The sequence below is a fragment of the Mauremys mutica genome, chromosome 3 (assembly GCF_020497125.1).
Source record: "Mauremys mutica isolate MM-2020 ecotype Southern chromosome 3, ASM2049712v1, whole genome shotgun sequence".
Classification (NCBI taxonomy): domain Eukaryota; kingdom Metazoa; phylum Chordata; order Testudines; family Geoemydidae; genus Mauremys; species Mauremys mutica.
Genome location: NC_059074.1, coordinates 161,263,378 through 161,284,026, shown reverse-complemented (window position 1 = coordinate 161,284,026; position 20,649 = coordinate 161,263,378). Strand labels below are relative to the sequence as shown.

The 20,649-nt window shown below is 37.5% G+C and overlaps 1 protein-coding gene across 1 annotated transcript in view; it reads left to right on the top strand.

The window, feature by feature from the left end:
• The window catches only part of IARS2 (isoleucyl-tRNA synthetase 2, mitochondrial), a 51,360-nt gene that overhangs the window by 5,642 nt on the left and 25,069 nt on the right, over positions 1-20,649 (top strand). Inside the window, exons 4-12 of the mRNA XM_045009742.1 lie at positions 1,940-2,088; positions 2,179-2,228; positions 2,327-2,436; positions 2,525-2,615; positions 3,029-3,144; positions 4,919-5,088; positions 7,021-7,111; positions 7,330-7,481; positions 8,132-8,292. Of these exons, the coding sequence (XP_044865677.1) occupies positions 1,940-2,088; positions 2,179-2,228; positions 2,327-2,436; positions 2,525-2,615; positions 3,029-3,144; positions 4,919-5,088; positions 7,021-7,111; positions 7,330-7,481; positions 8,132-8,292 (1,090 nt within the window). The remainder of the gene's footprint in view (positions 1-1,939; positions 2,089-2,178; positions 2,229-2,326; positions 2,437-2,524; positions 2,616-3,028; positions 3,145-4,918; positions 5,089-7,020; positions 7,112-7,329; positions 7,482-8,131; positions 8,293-20,649) is intronic.

Below are 20,649 nucleotides of genomic sequence, written 5' to 3'. Positions count from 1 at the left end.
ACTCGATTTAATCATGGTTTTCTACATAAAAGTGCATTCTTGTTGGTTGTTTATAATACATATTCTTCACAACTCAGAGATAGATGTAGGTTTCATTTTTAGAAGGTACACACTAGACATTTTTAAACCGTGGTTTATTTTGAAAACTTTTCAGATTAGTTTTACAGCTATATCAGAAAATGAATGGTTGGTTGGTTATTTCATTTACCAAAGGTAACTGAAGCAGATATTTATGAAGTCATTGGGAGGTGAACTATCTCCAATTCAACAGGTTAATCATTAATATTTGGAGGATTTTCTTGCCATGCTGTATTAGAAAGAGAACATCACCAGACAACTCTTGTTCATGATTATTCCCATTGAGGAGAGCACAAAACCCCTTATATAACACCGGGGTTTTATTTAACTAAAACAACAAGATTAAGTATTCTGGATTTTTTTCTTCAGCAGCAAACGTATAATATTTTAACAAAACAAGCATATGTCCCTCGCTTCTCACATTTATCTCCACACTTCTCCTTGTCCAGATCTATTCTGCCACCAACAATCTTCTATTCATTGAACATTTTGAAACTTTGTACTTTTAGAGAGAGGTAAGGGATTGACTCTGTGTACACAAATTTGCAGAGGGACAATAGAGTTGAGGTCTGTTATTTCTCACCTCTGTATTTATTTAAAAACATTTTTGCTGTTAACAAGCATGTTACCTCTGGAGACACAATCCACAGTCTGAGACCTGCAAAACTAAGCAGCTCTGATGATATCTTCTAGACTGAGCACTGAGTTCTTTGGGTAGGTAGAAAGATTAACCTGAATAATCTATACAGAAGCCTGTGGAACCCCATAAGATTGGGTCCCTAATCCATGAACTATTGGAACTCATTTACAAAAGTTTTCTTAAACGTTACATGAATATATTGTCTCATACTATAGAATTAGAATTTATAATCCCTAATCCATGATGAGATATCTTTGAGCTATAATGTATCTTAATTAAAAAGGATAGATTTTTTTCCTCAAAAATCATTTTATCAAAAAAATCCAATTTAAATAAAAAAAAAATCAGATTTTTTATCTTTGATTTGTATCCACCCTGTTTTAAACTTTATCCCATTGTAGCTTCTGGAAGTGAGGATGATGATCTACCCTTTTCAGAACTTCCTGATTGCTGCCAGGGAACAGCTCTCTGTCCCAGCCCTCCTATATTTTGTTGTTGTTATCTCTCCCTACTTGTATCTCTTCCTCTTCCACTGCCACCACTCCACCTCCTGCAGTTTATAACTTCTCCCAGTAGGGTGGAGCATGACATTCATGATTCTAGACCACATCACTACTGCCTTCAGGGTTCTGAATACAGCTTGTCAAATAATGGGGTAGGGCAAGAATGTGAAAACTTATGCAATTAAAAAAACCCAAAATTTAATTTGAAAAATTATTTGCAATTTACAGTTTAACCAGCTCTAGTTCTGAATAGCAGCAATTTAAACCAACTGGTCTTAATTTCAGGCAGCTGCTTGTGCTGCTTTGCAAAGCAAGGAATAGCAGCAGAGGCACTACAGCGGTTGGTCAGTTTACATTCATTTTAGATTTTTTTACATTTGGAAGGTTGTCTTCATAACCATAAGGGTTAGAATTTTTTTCCTTTTAAAATTAAAGTTTACATTCTGTTAAAATGAATGGCTTACCTGAAAAATCTTCCTGTAGGTGATTGACTTTTTCAAACCCTGCCATTCACTTTGATGGGACTACTTGTGAATAAAGCATTTTGAGGTTTGCAGAAGTTGCTGTTATATAAATCAGTTAGTTTAGTTTTATAATTATTTTGTTCCCAGCTGAGGTTAAGCTTTCTCTAGCAAGTAAGCCATTAGCATTTTCTAAAACTAAAGTTCATGCAGATTTTAAAAGTACATTGTTTTTAAAAATTATTCTTCCTTTTTAGCAAAAGAATTTGCAGAAAGGGCAATTGAGAAACAGAAATCTGCTTTCATTCGCTGGGGTATAATGGCAGATTGGGCTAATTGCTACCACACATTTGATAGGAAGTATGAAGCAAAACAACTGAGTATCTTCCACAAAATGTATGACAAGGTATGCTAGTGTGTCTTTTAACGAAGTCCTTAAATTATTTAAGTTACAATGTAGTTTTAATCCAGTTAACTCTGTATTTTTCCCCTTTAGGGTTACATTTATCAGGACTATAAACCGGTATTTTGGTCTCCTTCAGCAAAGTAAGAATCAACTAACCATTTTATCTCTAAAATATAAGTAGAGAGAGTAATACATTTTCATGTTAATGTGGTTTAACCCATATTTGATCTTCACCCAGTACAGCCTTGGCTGAAGCTGAACTTGAATACAATCAGCAGCACGTCAGTCGTTCTGTATATATCAAATTCCCCTTGTTGAAATTACCTCCTAAACTGGCCTCTGTGATAGGTATGATTTGTAATATTTAATTCTTGTTAAGACTCTGATATCTTTGGATTTTATGACAAATAACATATTTGTTAATTTGCATCTTTAGCTGGATGTTCAACTGTTAGTTTGCTAATCTGGACCACCCAGCCCTGGACTATTCCTGCCAATCAAGCTATTTGTTATATGCCAGATTCAGAGTATGTATTTAACTTGTTTAACCATCGGTATCAATATCTATTAGCAAAGTTGCAGTGCTCTTAATAGCAAGGCTGAAGTAATAGGCATTTTAGGTTTATTTAATAGCATTTTTAATTTTTTAGGTAACTCAGTTTCAGACTTTTTCCCATCTCCTTTTTAAGAAGTTAATTATTCTGTATTATTTTTAGTTCTCTAAAGTTATTGCTACTTTAGGGCCTGCTTTTGCATTCATCCTATTGAAATCATTTGGAGCTTTGAGTGTGAAACAGTTGTAGGATATTTGTAGTTAAAATCACATTTTCAGATGGTTTAAAAGCAGCAAATGTCTAAACAATTTACATTTTGTACTAAAACATGTTTGCTAATACAGATTTTTTTCTAATTTATTATATTGAATACATTTGTCTTGTAGCTATTCCATTGTAAAATGTGCAAATACTGGTGAATGTTACATTCTGGCTGCAAATAGAGTTGAGTCTACAGCTGCCATCTTGGACACACAATTTGAAGTTATTTCAACATGTAAAGGTAAGCGTTTAAATATACTCTGAATATTAATTTGTAGGGTAGTATGTTGTAGGCATTTGTTAAAATGTTGATGTGAAAGTAAAGTATCTTTGTGTTTCATTAGCTACACTTTGCACATGTATTTATAATAATTTTAGCTAAAAATAATCTGAAGAATAATCAAAACTTGGTGGTGGTGTAGTAACTTTTCAACCATATACTTCAAAGTGCTTTACAGAAGTTATCCCGGTTATAAAATGGAAATAAGAAGTTGGAGGATAATTATGTACAGAATATAGTGCATAGCACATGAGGAGTGGACTAGGAATACAGTTTACCTTGGTGGTGCTGTTTTGCATCTATCCTGAAATTCAGGTGGATTCCTAACCCAAAATTGGTTCAAATGTACTGTGTCTATCTTGTATGAGAGTCCCAAATAAAGTTAACATGGGTCTGGTGTTGGTGTGCGGACTGCCTGCTTCACTGCAAAATGAGCTGTTGAAATTCCTTACTGTGGAGGCATTAGAGGTGCTAAGGTTGATAGTGCTCTGTGGTGTTAACATCCAAGTAGTTGACTATTCTGAGTTAGCTCAGGAATTCATGATCACCGTGAGGACCATTAAACAATCCTAGCTGATTGCTGGTTACGCAGTTGTCCACACTTGTGATTTGGAATTTAAATTGGGATTGTGGGTGTCAGTTGGAAATTTTACCCATGTGATCAACCTATCCTTACTGCTTCTGATTAGAGCTGGCAGAACGCCTTTCCTGATGGAGTGAGGAATTTTTTTGTATGGCCTGTTCTTAGTGTTTAATTGAACCCGACCATTTCCTGAGGGATGTAAGTTATCCATTCCTCCAACTGGAGGAATGGTTTGACCAGACTCGATAATCTCATTCTCAGCTATCAACAAAGTGGCCCCGGCTTTATCTGCTTAAGTCACTCTGGTTTACAAATGACCTGCAGCAACTGAAATGAGAACTAAAATGGAGCACTGATGAAAAAGCCTCACTTTAGGAACCTGTTTCTCCCCTCCTTCCTCCACCGTCTGAAATACCCCAAATTTGTTTACCTTTAACACCTAAAGTTGTCCATCTTAGTCCTGAATCTGTTTATCCAGGCTTGTGGGGAGGGAGAGATGCAGTAAGGCTTTGCATTTGGGAGGGTTTGAAGTATTGTTTGAATTTGATATTGGGTTTATTTTTATTGCCTGGTTTAGGGGAAGATGTTGAATATTTAATGTCACTGTACTTTACAATGGTTAGTTGCCTAGTGTTTGAGATGGGCCTTTGTTTTATAACTTCTTAAAGATACAGTATATATAAATAAATATGGTCAAATGGGATGTTAGAAGCAAAGCTGGGGAAAGATTTCAGGTCTACTGTCTCCAGCCTGGTCTTCAAACCACTAGATCACAGTATATTATACCGCCATCCTGGATACTAGAGTTCAATATTGGGTTCTGGTACATGGAGACCTAGGACAGTAACTAATGCACTTTGTGCCTGTAGGCTAGGAGTGCCTTATATAGCCCAACTTCTTCTGGAGTAGCCTTGCCTGGCTCAGAAAAAAATTATATTCTCCTGGATGGATGGGGTGTGTCTGTGTAGGAGTGGCACAAATGGGGAGACAGGAAAGCCCAGTACTCTGGAGGGTGGATAGGAAAAACTGTATCAGAGTATGGATATTTGCATTTTTTGTATATGAATTGTAATTTTTTTGTTCTATGACTAATTTTGAAAAACACAAGCTGGGCTCATAAATTGTTGAATATCCCATTTCTCTTTGCTTCAGGTGTTGATTTGGAAAATGGTTCTTGTGCTCATCCCACAATTCCTGGCAGAGAGTCCCCTTTTTTGCCAGCAAATCATGTGACAATGGCAAAAGGAACAGGTTTAGTTCACACAGCCCCAGCTCATGGTATGGAGGATTACAGTGTAGCTTCGCATCACCAGCTGCCCATGGTACTTTTGTTTGTTTGGTTTTTTTCCTCGTTTTTAATCTGTAGAGTTTTGGTCACACACCACTAAAATGTTAAGTGTCGCATAACTTACACATTTTGCATGACGTTTAAAATTTGTTTTGATGCCTATATTTAACCATCTCAATGTCACTGATTAACTTGGAGACCTGCTGTAAACAGCATTGCCCTTGGAAGAGCAAAGGCTTGGATTCTAAAAACATAAGTAGTAAAAATGGTTCTGCTTTTCAGCCAATTGTTGCCTAAACTTGGTAGTGTAGCAGTGGAACGGAATACTCCTTTTTGGAGAAGTTAAATTATAAATACAGAAAGTTCAGTTGCAAATTGCAACTTTTTCTGCCTTGTTTTGCCATGTAATATACCGGGTAGGTAATTGTTGTTTTTAGTATCTCTCCAAGGAGCTTTGAGGTCTTTGAGAGTTTCTTGGGGAGGAGCAAAGAGGGAGGAGGGACAGCTCACTGGTTTGAGCATTGGCCTGCTAAACCCAGGGTTGTGAGTTCAGTCCTTGAGGGAGCCACCTAGGGATCTGGGGCAAAATCAGTACTTGGTCCTGCTAGTGAAGGCAGGGGGCTGGACTCAATGACCTTTCAGGGTCCATTCCAGTTCTATGAAATAGGTATATCTCCATATATTATATTAAGATGTTCTGTAAATGTAAAAAGTGTTAGTAAAGAAATAAATTCATCCTCTTTTATGGGAATTGCTTAAAAGAAAAAGTAGTTTACCAGACAAATAATTAACTACAGTTCTATAATATGTAAATTTTTCTTTGTAATATTCTAGATTTCTGTTGGCTTGTTTTTTTTTCTTGCTGTGAGATCATCAGAATGTAATTTGATCAGCTCTTGAATAAAGGAATTTGTGTGAGTAAAGGAGTTAGTAATTGGAGGAGAGCTGTCCAAGGAAAATCTAGAAGATGGTGATGAGTATTTGCTTAAATACATCTCAAAGTGCTTTACATTATACAGAGGGGAAACTGAGACAAAGAGTGGCTAAGTGACTTGCCATTGCTCGTGCAGCAAACTAGTGGCAGAACTGGGAATAGAACTCAGCTCTTGTATTTTACAGTCTAGGATCCGCTGGATCATACTGTCTGTAGTAGTATTGATAGTTGATTAGGTGGTGCTGTTCACTCTTATGCAGCACCATTAGTTCAGCACTGATTAATGTTCTGGGGTACTGTTCTGTGGAAGGTGACAGAGATTTGGATTAAACGTAAAAGTGAGATTTTTGCAGCTTGTTGCCAAAAATGTCTCACCTCGCTTCTTGCAAGACTGGGGCTAAATTTCCAATGTGGGAAATCGTCTGCCTTCCCTTGTAGCTTCAAATGGATAAAGTATTTTTTGCCTTCTCTGTTGAGCTAGTGTTCTGCTTTATATAAAGGCTGACACCCTCCTCCTCAGAAGTGGCTGTTTCAGTGATGGATGAAGTGATCCCCGTACGTGTAATCAATTTGCAATATCTGGGTGCTTTAGGAGCTCTGGCAGAAAGGATTAATATAGTGTTTTAAAGCTGAACCTGACATGATCTAACTTGTACTTAAGATTTTTTCCTTGGCATTATTTCTGTTAGGCTAAGTGTACTTCTGTTTTGCTTGTAGTTATTCTATCTGTTAAGAATTAAATGGAATAGTACTCTTTGACTTGGGGCAATAACATGAATGTTGTATCCTCACAAACTCAGTGGAGTTCATCCTGTGCTGAGAATTCAGGCTCAGTGGCATGTTGGCAAATTTCAGGGTTGTTACATCATAATTACCTTTGAATATTAAAAGTGACACCTTATATCTCAGCTTGATTCAGATGTATGGTATATTATACTGCAGTCTTAGTTCATAATTTCAGATTCTTGTAAAATAATAGAAATACAATAGTCCCTTGATATTTTGACATTACTAAAAATATTCTTGTTTTAGGATTGCCTGGTGGATGAAGGTGGATTTTTTACAGAAGCTGCAGGTCCTGAGCTTCAAAACAAGGCTGTACTGGAAGAAGGAAATGAAGCTGGTTAGTATCTTGTGTTCAATTAGTCAATATTCTATCAAATACTTTGAAGGTTCATGTAAACCAAACAAATCTTACAGTGGACAAAATATTGGCACTTCCTGTTATCAGGAGGATGGGAATTGGACTTTGGGGAAAGGAAAGAAGTGGGGTTAGCAGCAGTAGTGTTGTGTTAATCTAATTTCTTATTACCTCTAACTCTTAATTCTCACTCTCAATAGTCATTCAGATGCTTCAAGCAGCAAAGAGTTTATTAAAAGAGGAGAAATGTGTACATAGCTACCCATATGACTGGAGGACTAAGAAACCAGTGATTATTCGTGCAAGCAAACAGTGGTTTGTAAACACAGCAAATATCAAGGTTACAGCCCAGGTACTACACTTTGTTACATTGTTTGCTATTTGGGGGAGTGTAAAGGACATTACTATCATATGGGGTCTTTGCATAACGTGTACATTCCACTTCAAAAGTATGCTTTCCTCCCTTAGTGTTTACAAAGACTTTGCAGCTGATAGCAATCACAGTCTTATTAACAATTAGTTTGGAAATAATCAGCAGTTACATTTTCATTTATTTGCCACCAACTTTAGACTAATTGTGCGCTTATGCCATTTTCCATTTAAGACTCCAAAGAAGAAAGATTCCAATGGTTGGGAGAGCTGGGTTCAATACATCCACTCAAACCCAGACTTCCTGTATGACCTTTGTAATCACTGAACCTCTCTGTGCCTCAGTTCCCTATAAAGTGGGATAATAGAGGGCTTGTGAGGGTAAATACATTAAAGATTGTGAGGTGCGTGGTAGCAGGGGTCATGTAAGTAGTTCAGATAGGTAGATTCAAGCAGAAAATAAAGTAACTGGTGTTGATGATATCCATGAGGTATCACCTTGGAGCATATTATATCAATATGTGAGGATTTCTGCCGGTAACTCTTTGTGCCCTGAGAGAATAAATAGTATCCTTTTGTTAAATTCTGAATTCTCTCCAACCCTGAATAATTGTAGTTGTGTTTATTTCATAGGAATTGTTAAAAAAAGTGAAATTTATTCCTGCATCAGCAGTGAATAGAATGCTAGAAATGTTGGACAGAAGGACATATTGGTGCATCTCAAGACAGAAGAGTTGGGGTGTTCCAATTCCAGTGTTCTGTCATAAGACAACAGGAGAATCCCTGATAAACAGGTATCTATTTTATTCATATAAAAAATAAGAGACCTGTCTTGCTCTGATATAGAAAATATTAAAACTACAAACAACTGAAGTGCAAGCAAATTTATTTTGGTTCATGACTGTGTTTTTTGGCATAGTTAATTTTATATTGTTTCTTTTTTCATTTAAAAGAACTAGAGGGGCCAATGTCTCATTAATGAATGTGGTTTAAAGATAGTGGTCTAGGTCTGTCTCATACCACTAACCAGCAGTGAGCTGAGCTGCCTCCTTGATGTTTGTCTCTGCTTTAATAGATTTTTCAGGAGAGCTGATGTTAGACATCAGTATTAAATGTAAAGAACTACATCCTGTAGCTAGAACAGATAATGACCTATAATCTCAGCATTATGAACTCAATTATGCAATTATTTGTTACAATAATTTCTGAAATTGAAAAGTTGACAGATGCCTATGAAATGAGAAGACTAAAGTGGGATGGCCAAATCAGATGCAGAATAAGAAACCTTTGGCCTATTTCAGAGTTAACTTGGAGGCCATTTAATCTTTCAGAGAGCCCCTATTTCCTGTTTGAGTATTTGTTACCATAACGTTAGGTCACAGGCTTTCATATGTAAACCTTTCCAGCACCATCTAGTACAGTTAGAGTTAAGGAAACCTGCTTATCATAAACTCAGAAATGTAGGGCTAGAAGGGATCTTGAGAAGTCATTTAGTCCATCCCACTTCATGCTAAGGCAGCACCAAGTAAACCTAAACCATCCCTGACAGGTGTTTGTCTAACCTGTTCTTAAAAATCTCCAATGACAGGGACTCCTTGGAAGCCTATTCCAGTGCTTAGCTATCCTTATAGTTAGAATTTTTATCCTATGATCTAGATCTCCCTTGCTGCAGATTAAGCACATTACCTCTTGTCCTACCTTCATAGCCATGGAGAACAATTGATCACCATCCTTTTTAAAACAGCCATTAACATTATTTGAGACTGTTACCAGGTCCTGTCGCAATCTTCTTTTCTCGAAACTAAAGATGCCCAGTTTTTTAACCTTTCCTTAAAGATCAGGTTGCTCTAAATCTTTTTATCATTTTGTTGCTCTTCTCTGGACTGTCTTCAGTTTCTCCATATCTTAAAGCGTAGTGCCCAAAACTGAATGCAGTACTCCAACTGAGGCCGAACCAGTGCTGAGCAGAGCAGGACAATTACCTCTTGTGTCTTATATATGACACTCCTATTATCTTTCTGCTTTTATGAGTTCACAATAAAAAAAAATCTGAACTGAGTTTTAAAACAAGTAGTACATTTCAGCCTAGTACTTAAAAACAAATCAGTCAAACAACAACAACCCCCCCCCCCAAGAATTTTAACATTTTCCCAAGTGTTTTTCTTCTGATTGTCTCTTACACCTAAACTGCTTTTAATTTTTAAACTGAAACTTTTCATAGAATATCAGGGTTGGAAGGGACCTCAGGAGATCATCTAGTCCACCCCCCTGCTCAAAGCAGGACCAATTCCGAGACAGATTTTTGCTCTAGATCCCTAAATGGCCCCCTCAAGGATTGAACTCACAACCCTGGGTTTAGCAGGCCAATGCTCAAACCACTGAGCTATCCCTTTTGCTGAGCTCTTTATTTTCATGATCAGGGTACTTCCTTTAGCTTTTTTTGAGGGGAAGAGGTTTTAAAGTGTGAGTCTACCCTAAAAGATGACTTTTTGTAAAAGTGGCGTTGTGGAGTCGTTGCTTTCCATATTTGATTTTCTGAGTCAGTTCCTGCCTTCAGATACACAACTGGAATACAGCTGAGTTACACTTATGCCCTTAGTGACCCCTGTACAAATCCATTTAAGGATAATAAGATTGTATAGGTGAAGGGGAGTGGAAATTGGTTGCCAAGTCTCTTATGACTTGACTTCCAGAATTCAGGGCGAGTTTTCAGGACTGAAAAAAATTTAAATGAAAATCAGTCAGACACAATTGGTATGGAACCTAATAATGCCATTTCTACAAATATGGTTCTAAGATGGCATACACTTTATATTTAGTATGCAATCCTGATGGATAGGGACAAAGCGTTAAATTTGTGGTATGTCTTGACTTTATAAAGGCTTTTGATACTGTCTTGCATGATATTTCTTATTAACTAGGGAAATACAACCTAGATGGAGCTACTATAAGGTGGATGCATAACTGGTTGGAAAACCATTCCCAGAAAGTAGTTGTTAGTGGTCACAATCAAGCCAGAAAGGCATATCAAGTGGGGCCCGAAGAGATCAGTTCTGGGTCTGGTTCTGTTCAATATTTTCATCAATGATTTAGATAATGGCATAGAGATTATACTTATAAAGTTTGCAGATGATACCAAAGTGGCAGGGGTTGCAAGTGTTTTGGAGGATAGGATTAAAATTCAAAATGATCTGGACAAACTGGAGAAATGGTCTGAAGTAAATAGACTGAAGTTCAATAAGGACAAATGCAAAGTATTCCACCTAGGAAGGAATAATAAACTGCACACACACAAAATGGGAAATGATTGGCTAGGAAGGAGTACTGCATAAAGGGATCTGGGGGTCATAGCGGATCACAAGCTAAATGAGTCAACAGTGTAACACTGTTGCAAAAAAAGCAAAGATCATTCTGGGATGTATTAGCAGGAGTGTTGTAAGTAAGAAACAGAATAATTCTTCCACTCTACTAGACTTTTGTGTCCAGTTCTGGGCGCCACATTTCGGGAAAGATGTGGATGAATTAGAGAGAGTCCAGAGAAAAGCAACAAAAATGATTAAAGTTCTAGAAAACATGACCTACCGGGGAAGATTGAAACAATTGGATTCGTTTAGTCTGGAGAAGAGAAGACTGAGAGAGGACATCAAAACAGTTTTCAAATACATAAAATGTTGTTACAAGGAGGAGGGAGAAAAAATGTTCTCCCTAACCTCTGAGGATAGGACAAGAAGCAATGGGCTTAAATTGCAGCAAGTGTGGTTTTGCTAGGTTGGACATTAGGAAAAGCTTCCTAACTGTCACAGTGGTTAAGCATTGGAATAAATTGTCCAGGGAGGTTGTGGAATCTCCATCATTGGAGATTTTTAAGAGCAGGGTAGACAACCACCTATCAGGGATGGTCTAGATAATACTTAGTCCTGCCATGAGTGCAGGGGACTGGACTAGATGTCCTCTTGAGGTTTCTTCCAGTCCTATGATTCTATGCAAAGCTAATCAATGTGTGTGGGGTGTGCACACAATTCTCTTTGTTCACTTCCTCTGTCTATGGTATTTATTATCAACATGCAAATAGTGCCGAGGTACTCTTGGACAGAAATGTGTAAAGGCTCTGTATATTGGGTTAAGATAATCTCTTACCTGTGGAAGTCATTCATCTAGTTAAAAAATCATTTACAAAAAGGCTTCAGATATATATTTACACAATAAAGTATGGCTCCTCTGCAGGAGCCATTACAGTGCATCTGGAAAGTAGCCTTTTAAAAAAGTATTTTTGTTTTTCTTATTCCAGAATTGTGTGAAAAATAGTTTAGTATTTTTTTAAAAACAAAAAACTCCTATGTAGCACAACTTTGCAGTCAGTTAACAAGCTATAAAAATGTGCCTTAAGCAATATTTTCCTCTGAAATTATAGCTAAACACCATAATATGCACAAATAGGACTGATTGCATACATTTAGCTGGGCAACAGGGAACGTATTTGAAGGTAGTGACGGATAGGAATTCTCCTTTCGTTATAGCTATCTTAAAGGCCAAGAACATATGCCAAAAGGTGTGCCTTTGTAAACCTTTGAGCTGTGGCATGTCGCCGGAGTTGTATGAACAGTGGCACTGTTGGGGCGTTTTTACGGAGAAAACATTGCAGTAGATCAGCAACTCCACCTTTGTGCAAGCCCATTATTCATGAATGTCAAAAAGTGGCATGTGGGGGTGCTTAAGGGTCAATACAGCACATGAGATTAAAGAGTGAAATACAGAAAAGACTTGTACACTGTATGATTGAAAATTAGATTTATTCTCTTTGGCTGCCACCTCTGTTGCTCTTTTCAAAAGAAAATGTAAATAATGAGCATTGACTTAAAAATAAGTATTGCACAGTTTGTTCTTCTAAATATTTTGCAGTACAGCAGAAGATAAATTTTCTCTAAGTTAGTCATAGCAGACTTCTGGTTCCAAAGCAGTTAAGGCATGCAGAATATTGGCCTACAGAAGTGACAGACAAATTTAGAAGACACAGTCTGTCAATTCATAGGTCATTTTCCTGTACACCAGTTCTTAATAAAATGTACAGCGGTCCTACATATTTTATTGTAGTTGGTTCTCATACAGTATGTAGCATGATATGGTACATGAAGCTTCTAATGTCTTTTAAACTTTTAGACTTATATAAATGAATGATTCAAAATTACAACACAATATTACAAAGAGCTTTGATCTAAAATTGCACTTATATTTTTAACTCCAATGGTGTGTAAATGTGTGTGGCTGCTCCACATGCTGTCAGTAGATATCAAAAGTAACAGCATCTCCACTGGAAGTCAGTGTAGTCCACATGGAGTTGCTGTTACATCTGATAACACTGTTGGTTAGTCCTGAATGATTCCCCATACTTATCTTAAAATAGTAACTCTGTTAAAATAAACCAGTGTTATTTTTCTGTGCAAGTGTGGGTATGCCCATGGACTTGCCATTTTAAAGTCAGCAGCATTCTTATTTTGCAGGATGTATGTTGCATGCCCTAAGACAGTAAGCTTTAAAAAAGTTTGCAATTCTGCTGCTGTTTCACATTTTAAAAACAAGAACTAGATTCTAATTCTGCATCAGTGACATTTAATGCTTCATCTCTCTAAGAATCTGCTCGCTTACTGGCATCCACATGTGCCATTGCAGACATTTTGGGCATGCAGCAACAAGCATAGTCTTCCAGCATTAAAAAGTAATCTAAATGATGTTCTAATGCAGATAAATATTAAATCCCACAAAAAAGTACCTCTACCTCCTCAGCATAGTTAAGTCGAGTTCAAAAGTTTCAGTAAAATGGCAAATTCCTACTTCCTATATAAGAGAGAAGAGAAGTTATACATTAAATAATTGCAGTTTTCAAATAGTTATTATGAGAATGTGGGAGCAGGAGTGTGTGTGTGTGTGTGTGTGTGTGTGTGTGTGTAAAATTTAAAAAACTGCACAAGACAACAGTTTAACAAATTAAATAATCAATCTGACTCATGCAATTGTCGTTCTCCAACATTAGGTTTTCAAGTAAATATTTTAATTTTTTTTCCTAGATTTATTGAAAAAGTAACTATCTTACAGACTAAATTAAAAGCTACGATTTAGAATAGTAGCTCACCTCCAGTAACAAATAAGAAGTGCAAACTTTTATAGATAACTACTACTTAGCTTTACTAATTAATTATCTGAATATTAGTATTAATCGTTATATTGGACTAATAAAATTTCCTAAAGTGTTCTCCCCTTTTCCTGTAATTTTATTATTAGTTAGGTATGTAGTCACTTAAATTGTACATAGAAAATCCAGTCACATGTTTCTTGTATAAATACATCTACAATTGAAAGTAAATAACTTTATCAAATGTACTTTATTTAAAACATATTTCAGTAAGTTCAGAACATTAGCAGCTTACCCCTTCCCTTCCGAAGTACTGTCCAGCGAAGTACTGTCCGGCGAAGTACTGATACCTATGTAAAAAGAGAGACTACCTTGCACTCATTATTTTACAAAAAGAAAGGGGACTAGAGAACTCCAGGAACTGGTTTTTTTTCTTCTGCTGGGGATCATCTTAATGCTGCTTAATTTCCGATAACACCCTAAATAAGCAGTCAGTACAAGCAATATCAGAGTTCAAAATGATTGGCTGGTGTCATGGTAGCATGAATTACCTCATGGGTTTTCACTGTTAGAGACCTAGCAAGTGACACGTAAGACAAGTTCTTTTAGATATGTTCTATGACTATAAGGCAAAGTTTTACAATGGGGTTTATTGCTCACTCTATGAATTATTGTACTCACATGGAAGCTTATAGATTGTAGAGTGATGAGTAATTATTTGAGAGAGGTTTTTTTCACTGGCATTTTGATATATTTATGTATTGAGAGAATTTAACATTAGTTTTTAAAATATGCATACAGTAGGTGGACTAGAACTAGAAAGATAGTAGGGAGAACACTTATTATTCATGAGAATCTTGGGGAGAGGTCAGAGGAGTGGCTTTTAAAATCTCTCATGGGGGCAGACGCTGCATTCTTGGAATCTTAGATATTATATACAACCGCTTTTAAAAAAATACTTTATGATATTTAAATTCTCCCAGAGTTTTTGTTACAGAAATTGAATGAGATATAAATAATTTCAAATTGCTGAACCTTTACAATTAGTTGATTTCAGACTACCATAAAAACCTGAGAATACTGGTTAATGATTAGTAAACCTGTCAATATTTGACTACTTTTATTTCATATAATTAATTGCATAATGTAACCAGGAGAATCTGACATTATCTAATGCTATTATATTGTAGAAGAGAAAGTTGTCATAATTCACGTCAGGTTCAGGGGAATTTGCACTCTAAAATAAACTCCTACTGAAGTTCATAAATGAACTATATTAGGCTTTATTTTGTATAACATTATGCATGATAAAAGGATAGTTCAGCCCATGATGTCTATGTAGAAGTATTCATGGAAACAGTAGAGAAAACCAATGCTAAGTGGGGTTGACAAAACCTGGTGGTAGGGACATTTTCTAACACCATTCACACACAGACACGGAAGATTGATTGCAAGGTTGCATTTTCTTCTGGAGATCTACAGGGAACAACAAGTAAACAAAATTCTTCATTACAGATAACACAATTTCCAATTCCATATATGTGTCTGAATTTTCCCCTCTTTTTTCTTACCTTTTTACTTATGGCTACTATGTAGAAATTTGGGAGAATTTTTTGCCCCTAATTCTGTTGAGGCTGTCTGTCTGGCAAAGTAATCTGGAGCAAACACTGGTCATTCAGAATATAGGTAGGTAGGAGGTAGCTTACTGCAAGTGTGATACTGCATTTGCTGTCATTCTTCAGTACAATCACCACTTCCTATATGCTTTAAAGATCAGATGCAGACTAGAAGTCTATCTGTTCTAAACTTCTTTTTTTTTTTTTAAAGCTTAAGTTAGGAACTAATATCTTTTAGTTAGAAGAAGGCATCATTGCTATTTTAAGTTACTTAATTCCTACTGATTGGGCTAAACAGATCTATTATTCATCTGCCATTTTTAGTAGAACTTGTCCCTCCTGAGGGTTGCAAAACCCACTGCTTGTTGACAAAGAAGAGTTTTGACCTACTTAATGGCTCTCATTTGATGGACTACTCAGGTTGTTTTCCCCCACAAATTGCTATTACAGTTCATCAGACTATACCAGGCATAGAGTGTGGACATGGCTCAGAAATAACATTGATATCAGTGGATGAACAGCAGTCAGACTTCCCTCTTGGTATTTCTAGTTCTACAGAAATTCTTCCAGCACTGCTCATGAGAGGCAGCTGATTTGACTGTAGGGACTGATAGGAGTAAGCAGAGATTTGAGGTTATGTCCACTCTTTCTAGAGCAAGGTCCAGAGGGTTTTCATGTGCAACTACTCTTCTTTTGGAGGGCTCATTCTGCTATGTTGTCAAGCTCTCTTGTTCAGTGTTCACGTGAAGTCTGTAGGATAGATTAGTGAGGTACTGGGAGCTGCAGTGTCAATATGTTGATGACACTTGTCTCTACATCTTCTTTTCTTCAAGCTTGGACAGAGAAATAACCCTACACACCCAGTATATGATAGAGAGTGCGACCTTCATATTGGATCAGATTGAAGCAGCAAAGAATCCTGTGGCACCTTATAGACTAACAGACGTTTTGCAGCATGAGCTTTCGTGGGTGAATACCCACTTCTTCGGATGCAAGTCAGATTGGATCAGATTGAATCTGGAAGGTGAAAATGATGCTAGGTGGCAGGGAACATTAATTGCAAGGACCCTCAATTAAGGGTACTTCCTACAGAATTTTTCAAGATAGCTTGAAATTGTGGAGTGTTACTGGGCTCATCCCTGCTTATGGGCATTCAAGTAACAGTGGTGGTGGTTTTGTAGAATATTATCGATGGTGATAACCATCTTGAATTTCACTTGGGGACTGGATTTGATGCCAGTGCAGAGTACTGAGTAAAGGTGTAACAAACTTTCTTACATGCAAAAGGCAGACATCTTAATTCTTATCCAGGTGGCTTCTATGCTTAGGCCTAAATAGAGCTTGTTACCATAATCAAGTCTAAAGGTGACAAATTAATGGATCACCATGGCTAGTTGTGCATCTAAGATGAATGAGTGTCCTCCATCAGACAAAAATCTTTGACCTGAGAGACTCTCTGTATGTTCTGTTGCAGTCTCTGCATTCAGTAAACATGCTCAAAAGCTATATCGCCACGGGCAGTGTTTGTGGTAGATCCCTAGCTCTGGAACTAGCTTCTGCTAGAAATCTGTCAAACTGGGCCCAAACAAACAATATATGTTTTAATACAGCTAAATGTAAGTGTATACATCTGGGAACAAAGAATGTAGACTATACTTACAGAACAGTGAACTCTGCCCTGGGAAGCAGTGACTCTGAAAAAGATTTAGGGGTTGTGGTGGATAATCAGCTGAACATAATCTCCAAGTGTGATGCTGTGACCAAAAAAGCCAATGGGATCCTGGGATGTATAAACAGGAGAATCTCCACTAGGAGTAGAGAGGTTATTTTACCTATGTATCTGGCACTGATGTGACCGCTGCTGGAATACTGTCTCCAGTTCTAGTGCTCAGAATTCAAGAAGCATGTTGATAAATTGTAGAGGATACGGAGGAGAGCCATGAGAATGATTTAAATGATTAGATCACATGCCTTGTAGTGATAGACTCAAGGAACTCAATCTGATTAGTTTAACAAAGAGAGGTCAAGGCGTGACTTGATTACAGTTCATAAGTATCTACACAGGGAACAAGTCTTTAATAATAGGCTCTTCAGTCTAGCAGAGAAAGGCATAACATAATCCAATAGCTGGAAATCGAAGTCAGACAAATTCAGACTGGTGTACATTTTGAATAGTGAGAGTAATTAACCATTGGAACAATTCACCAAGTGTCATAGTAGATTCTCCATCACTAAGTCTAACTCACTTTAAAAGGTATTGGGATGTGATTGCCTGAGCTTTACTCTTTTCCACCTAAGAGACAACCAGTCTAGGTGATTTTCTGTATTCCTTAGACCTATATAAATAAATCGAGCATTCAAAGTGTGTTGCTACGCTTCCCTAAGGAGAGAGGCCTAATGAGAGAGACTACCGCGAAAGTACTAGAGAAAGGACCCATGTAGCCACAGGTTCTCTAACTGGAGGGTAGAAACACTAAGCCCTTCCAAGAATATTTCCTTTTTACTGTGGCTTATACTGTCTTTTGTTCAGCTAAGCTGTAACCTGTTGAGGTGGCTGCAAGATGGTACTCTTACTGATTATATGGAGAGTCCCGAGGATTTCAGATGAAGCAAGTTGAAGTGCTCCAGTATGGATTGAAAAGGAGCTGAAGCGGGGTTGGTGAAGTTGTTGGCTACCCACAGAAAGAGTCTTTTCCACTTATTATAACAGCAAGGCGAGTTTACTGCTTCCCGGAGTTTAATAGAATCTCCTGTACTTCTCTTTTTTTTTCTCCTTCAAAAAAAGACAGTTCTAGATCTGTCAAAGTCTTACAGTTCACGCCATCACTTGGTGAGAATGCAGCCCTCGATGGCAAATCCAAACTCTCTGCTGGGTCATTAGCCCTAGAATTGGAGGGAGAGAGAGAGATAGACTCTTTGTCATAGTTGAAGTTGTTCCAAACACCAATGTTCTTCAGACCAGGCCAGCGCAATCAGAATAAGCTTGACATTGTCTTGTTTGGTTTTCCGGAGAACAGGAATTTGTGTATGTGTGTGGGTGCGGGGGGAATGCATAGAGGAGACCTACCTCTCCTAACATAGAAGAATCCAGTCCAAAATTGACTTTTCTACTTCTGTTTTGGACCAAAACCTTTCATGTTTGGAATGGTCTTCTGTCCACGCAAGCACTGTCCTGTATTGTGGTGCATTGCCCTCTGGGTATATAGCAGAGTTTTTGACATTGCTCCGCACTGAACTTCAAGTCAGTGCAAGAAATGCAGTTTCCTCCAGTGTTATGGGTGGTGGTGGTAATTGGCAAATATTTAGAGCATTTTATCTTACATCACCTTACAAAATATCTTCACAATGTACTCTTCTTGTGATACATTTTCACAAGGATTAGTTTCCTAAAATGTCTTATTATTGTTACTTGTCCAGCTCCACTAACTTAGAAAGGGTGCCAGGTAGCTGCTGGTGTGTTAAACTGGGCTCAGAGGTCTTCACAACTTTGACCATTGTTGCCTGGAGAGGCCACACTGAGATTGCTCAATCAGGGAAAACTGCGAAGAATGGGGCCGACAATCCCCAAAACTGGTGGTTATTCGAATTAGATTCACCAAGCCAGCAACAAAACAGCTTTTATAATACCTTACTGGTTACCGCAAAGCCAAAAACATAGTTCCCTTAAAGCAACCCAGCCTTGGGCTGCCACCCAGACAGCCAAGTCAAATATGATGAAGCTTACTGAAAGTCTTGTTTATCTTATATGAAGTTCTACCAACCCTAAAGGATTGAACACGTTATCCACCGGGTCAGTGAATATTTCAGATTTTACCCACATAAACGCTTACAGCCAATTCTTATTAACTAAACTAAGATTTATTAAAAAAGAAAAGAGAGTGAGTATTGGTTAAAAGATCAATATACATACAGATATGAATAAAGTTCTTAAGTCAGTTTCATGGTAGAGGTGGTGAGCTGCTGAGTTGCAAAAAGTTTATTCCAGAATCAGTTCATCAGGTTATAATCCAAAATAGGCAGTCCGTTTAGCGAGTTTGTTTAGATTCTTTCATGACACTTAGCAGTGTGATCCAGACTGAAGCTGGAGACCTCAGTCCTGTGACTCAAGCTTCCCCTGACCAAGCGTAAGCAGATCTGAAATACAGGACTGGGGCCCTAGAGTTCTGTAGATCTCTGGCAGGCTATTGGTAGCCTCTTGACAGCAGGTGTTCCTTAGATGAAGAATAGTGGCTTTGAAGTAAAACTTCCTATTTCCTATGTATACACAGGTAATTAGATGCATTCATCAGCGTAGGTAACTGAGCAGTTCATAGACAGTTTACTACAAACTTCAGTGAGAAATATAGACAATGATATCATTACACCCAACTTAATGTTAATATCTCCTTTTGATCGCTGAATCAGTAGAATTTGTAACAGACAGGAATCGTTGGGTTACACTGTTTACATCTATAACTTGTTAGAGGTTAACAGACCAATACAATCACTATCTTCTTCCAGTTCTCTAACAATACAGGTTTACATTTGAAAGCTCTAGTCTATCTAACGTGGCTTTGTTAGCTATTTATAAGGAATGGCCTTAATTACCATTTATATACTTTTCTGGTATGTCTTTAAAGGTTTAATTTGGGTCATTTAGCCTGCTAGTTGCTTAACCCTTTCTGGCCCAGTGTCATAACACACAAGTTGAAGTGCTGGCATCTGCCAGTGTCTTGGCTACACACAAGTACCCACAGTTGCTAACTGTGGACAATTTTAGGAAAAAACGCTAGTGTGGACAAGGCCAAAGTTGTGTAGATAATTGAGACACTGAAACAAAGAGGTTAAGTGACTCTCCCAAGGCCACAGAAAGTCAGTGGTGAAATTGGCAGCAGAACTTGGGAGTTCCAGGCTCCCATTTAGTTGTGTGCTTAGGCTGCGAGAGATTACCTTACTGGTTGCAGGAAAAACGCAGAGGGTGAAAACCTGACCCCATGATGGCAGTGACAAAACTCCCATTAACTTCAGTAGAATTTCACCGGAAGCTTTAAACTTGACTTGATAGGCAAAAAATAGAAGAATTAAATCTTTATTAAAATGCCAGCAGGAGCATGACATACTACTGTATGTGTGAAATCGTTCCATAGGCTGAAATGACTTTGTGGTTTATTAAAATAAACAGTACATGTTAGTGTTATTTTAGAAATTAGATATAAAATAGGATTGTGTGGGGAAGGATGGGGTCTTTATAATTCCTAGCCTGTGAGCAAAAGATGTTTGATTATTTAAAACAATATACTTGTAAAAGATTTTTCCTTTTTAGAACATTCATCTTTGTAAACTACTGTATATACTCATTCATTAGCCCGTTCGTTTATAAGCCGACATTTCCCCCCCCACCAAATGGATAGGTAAAAATAGCAAAAATT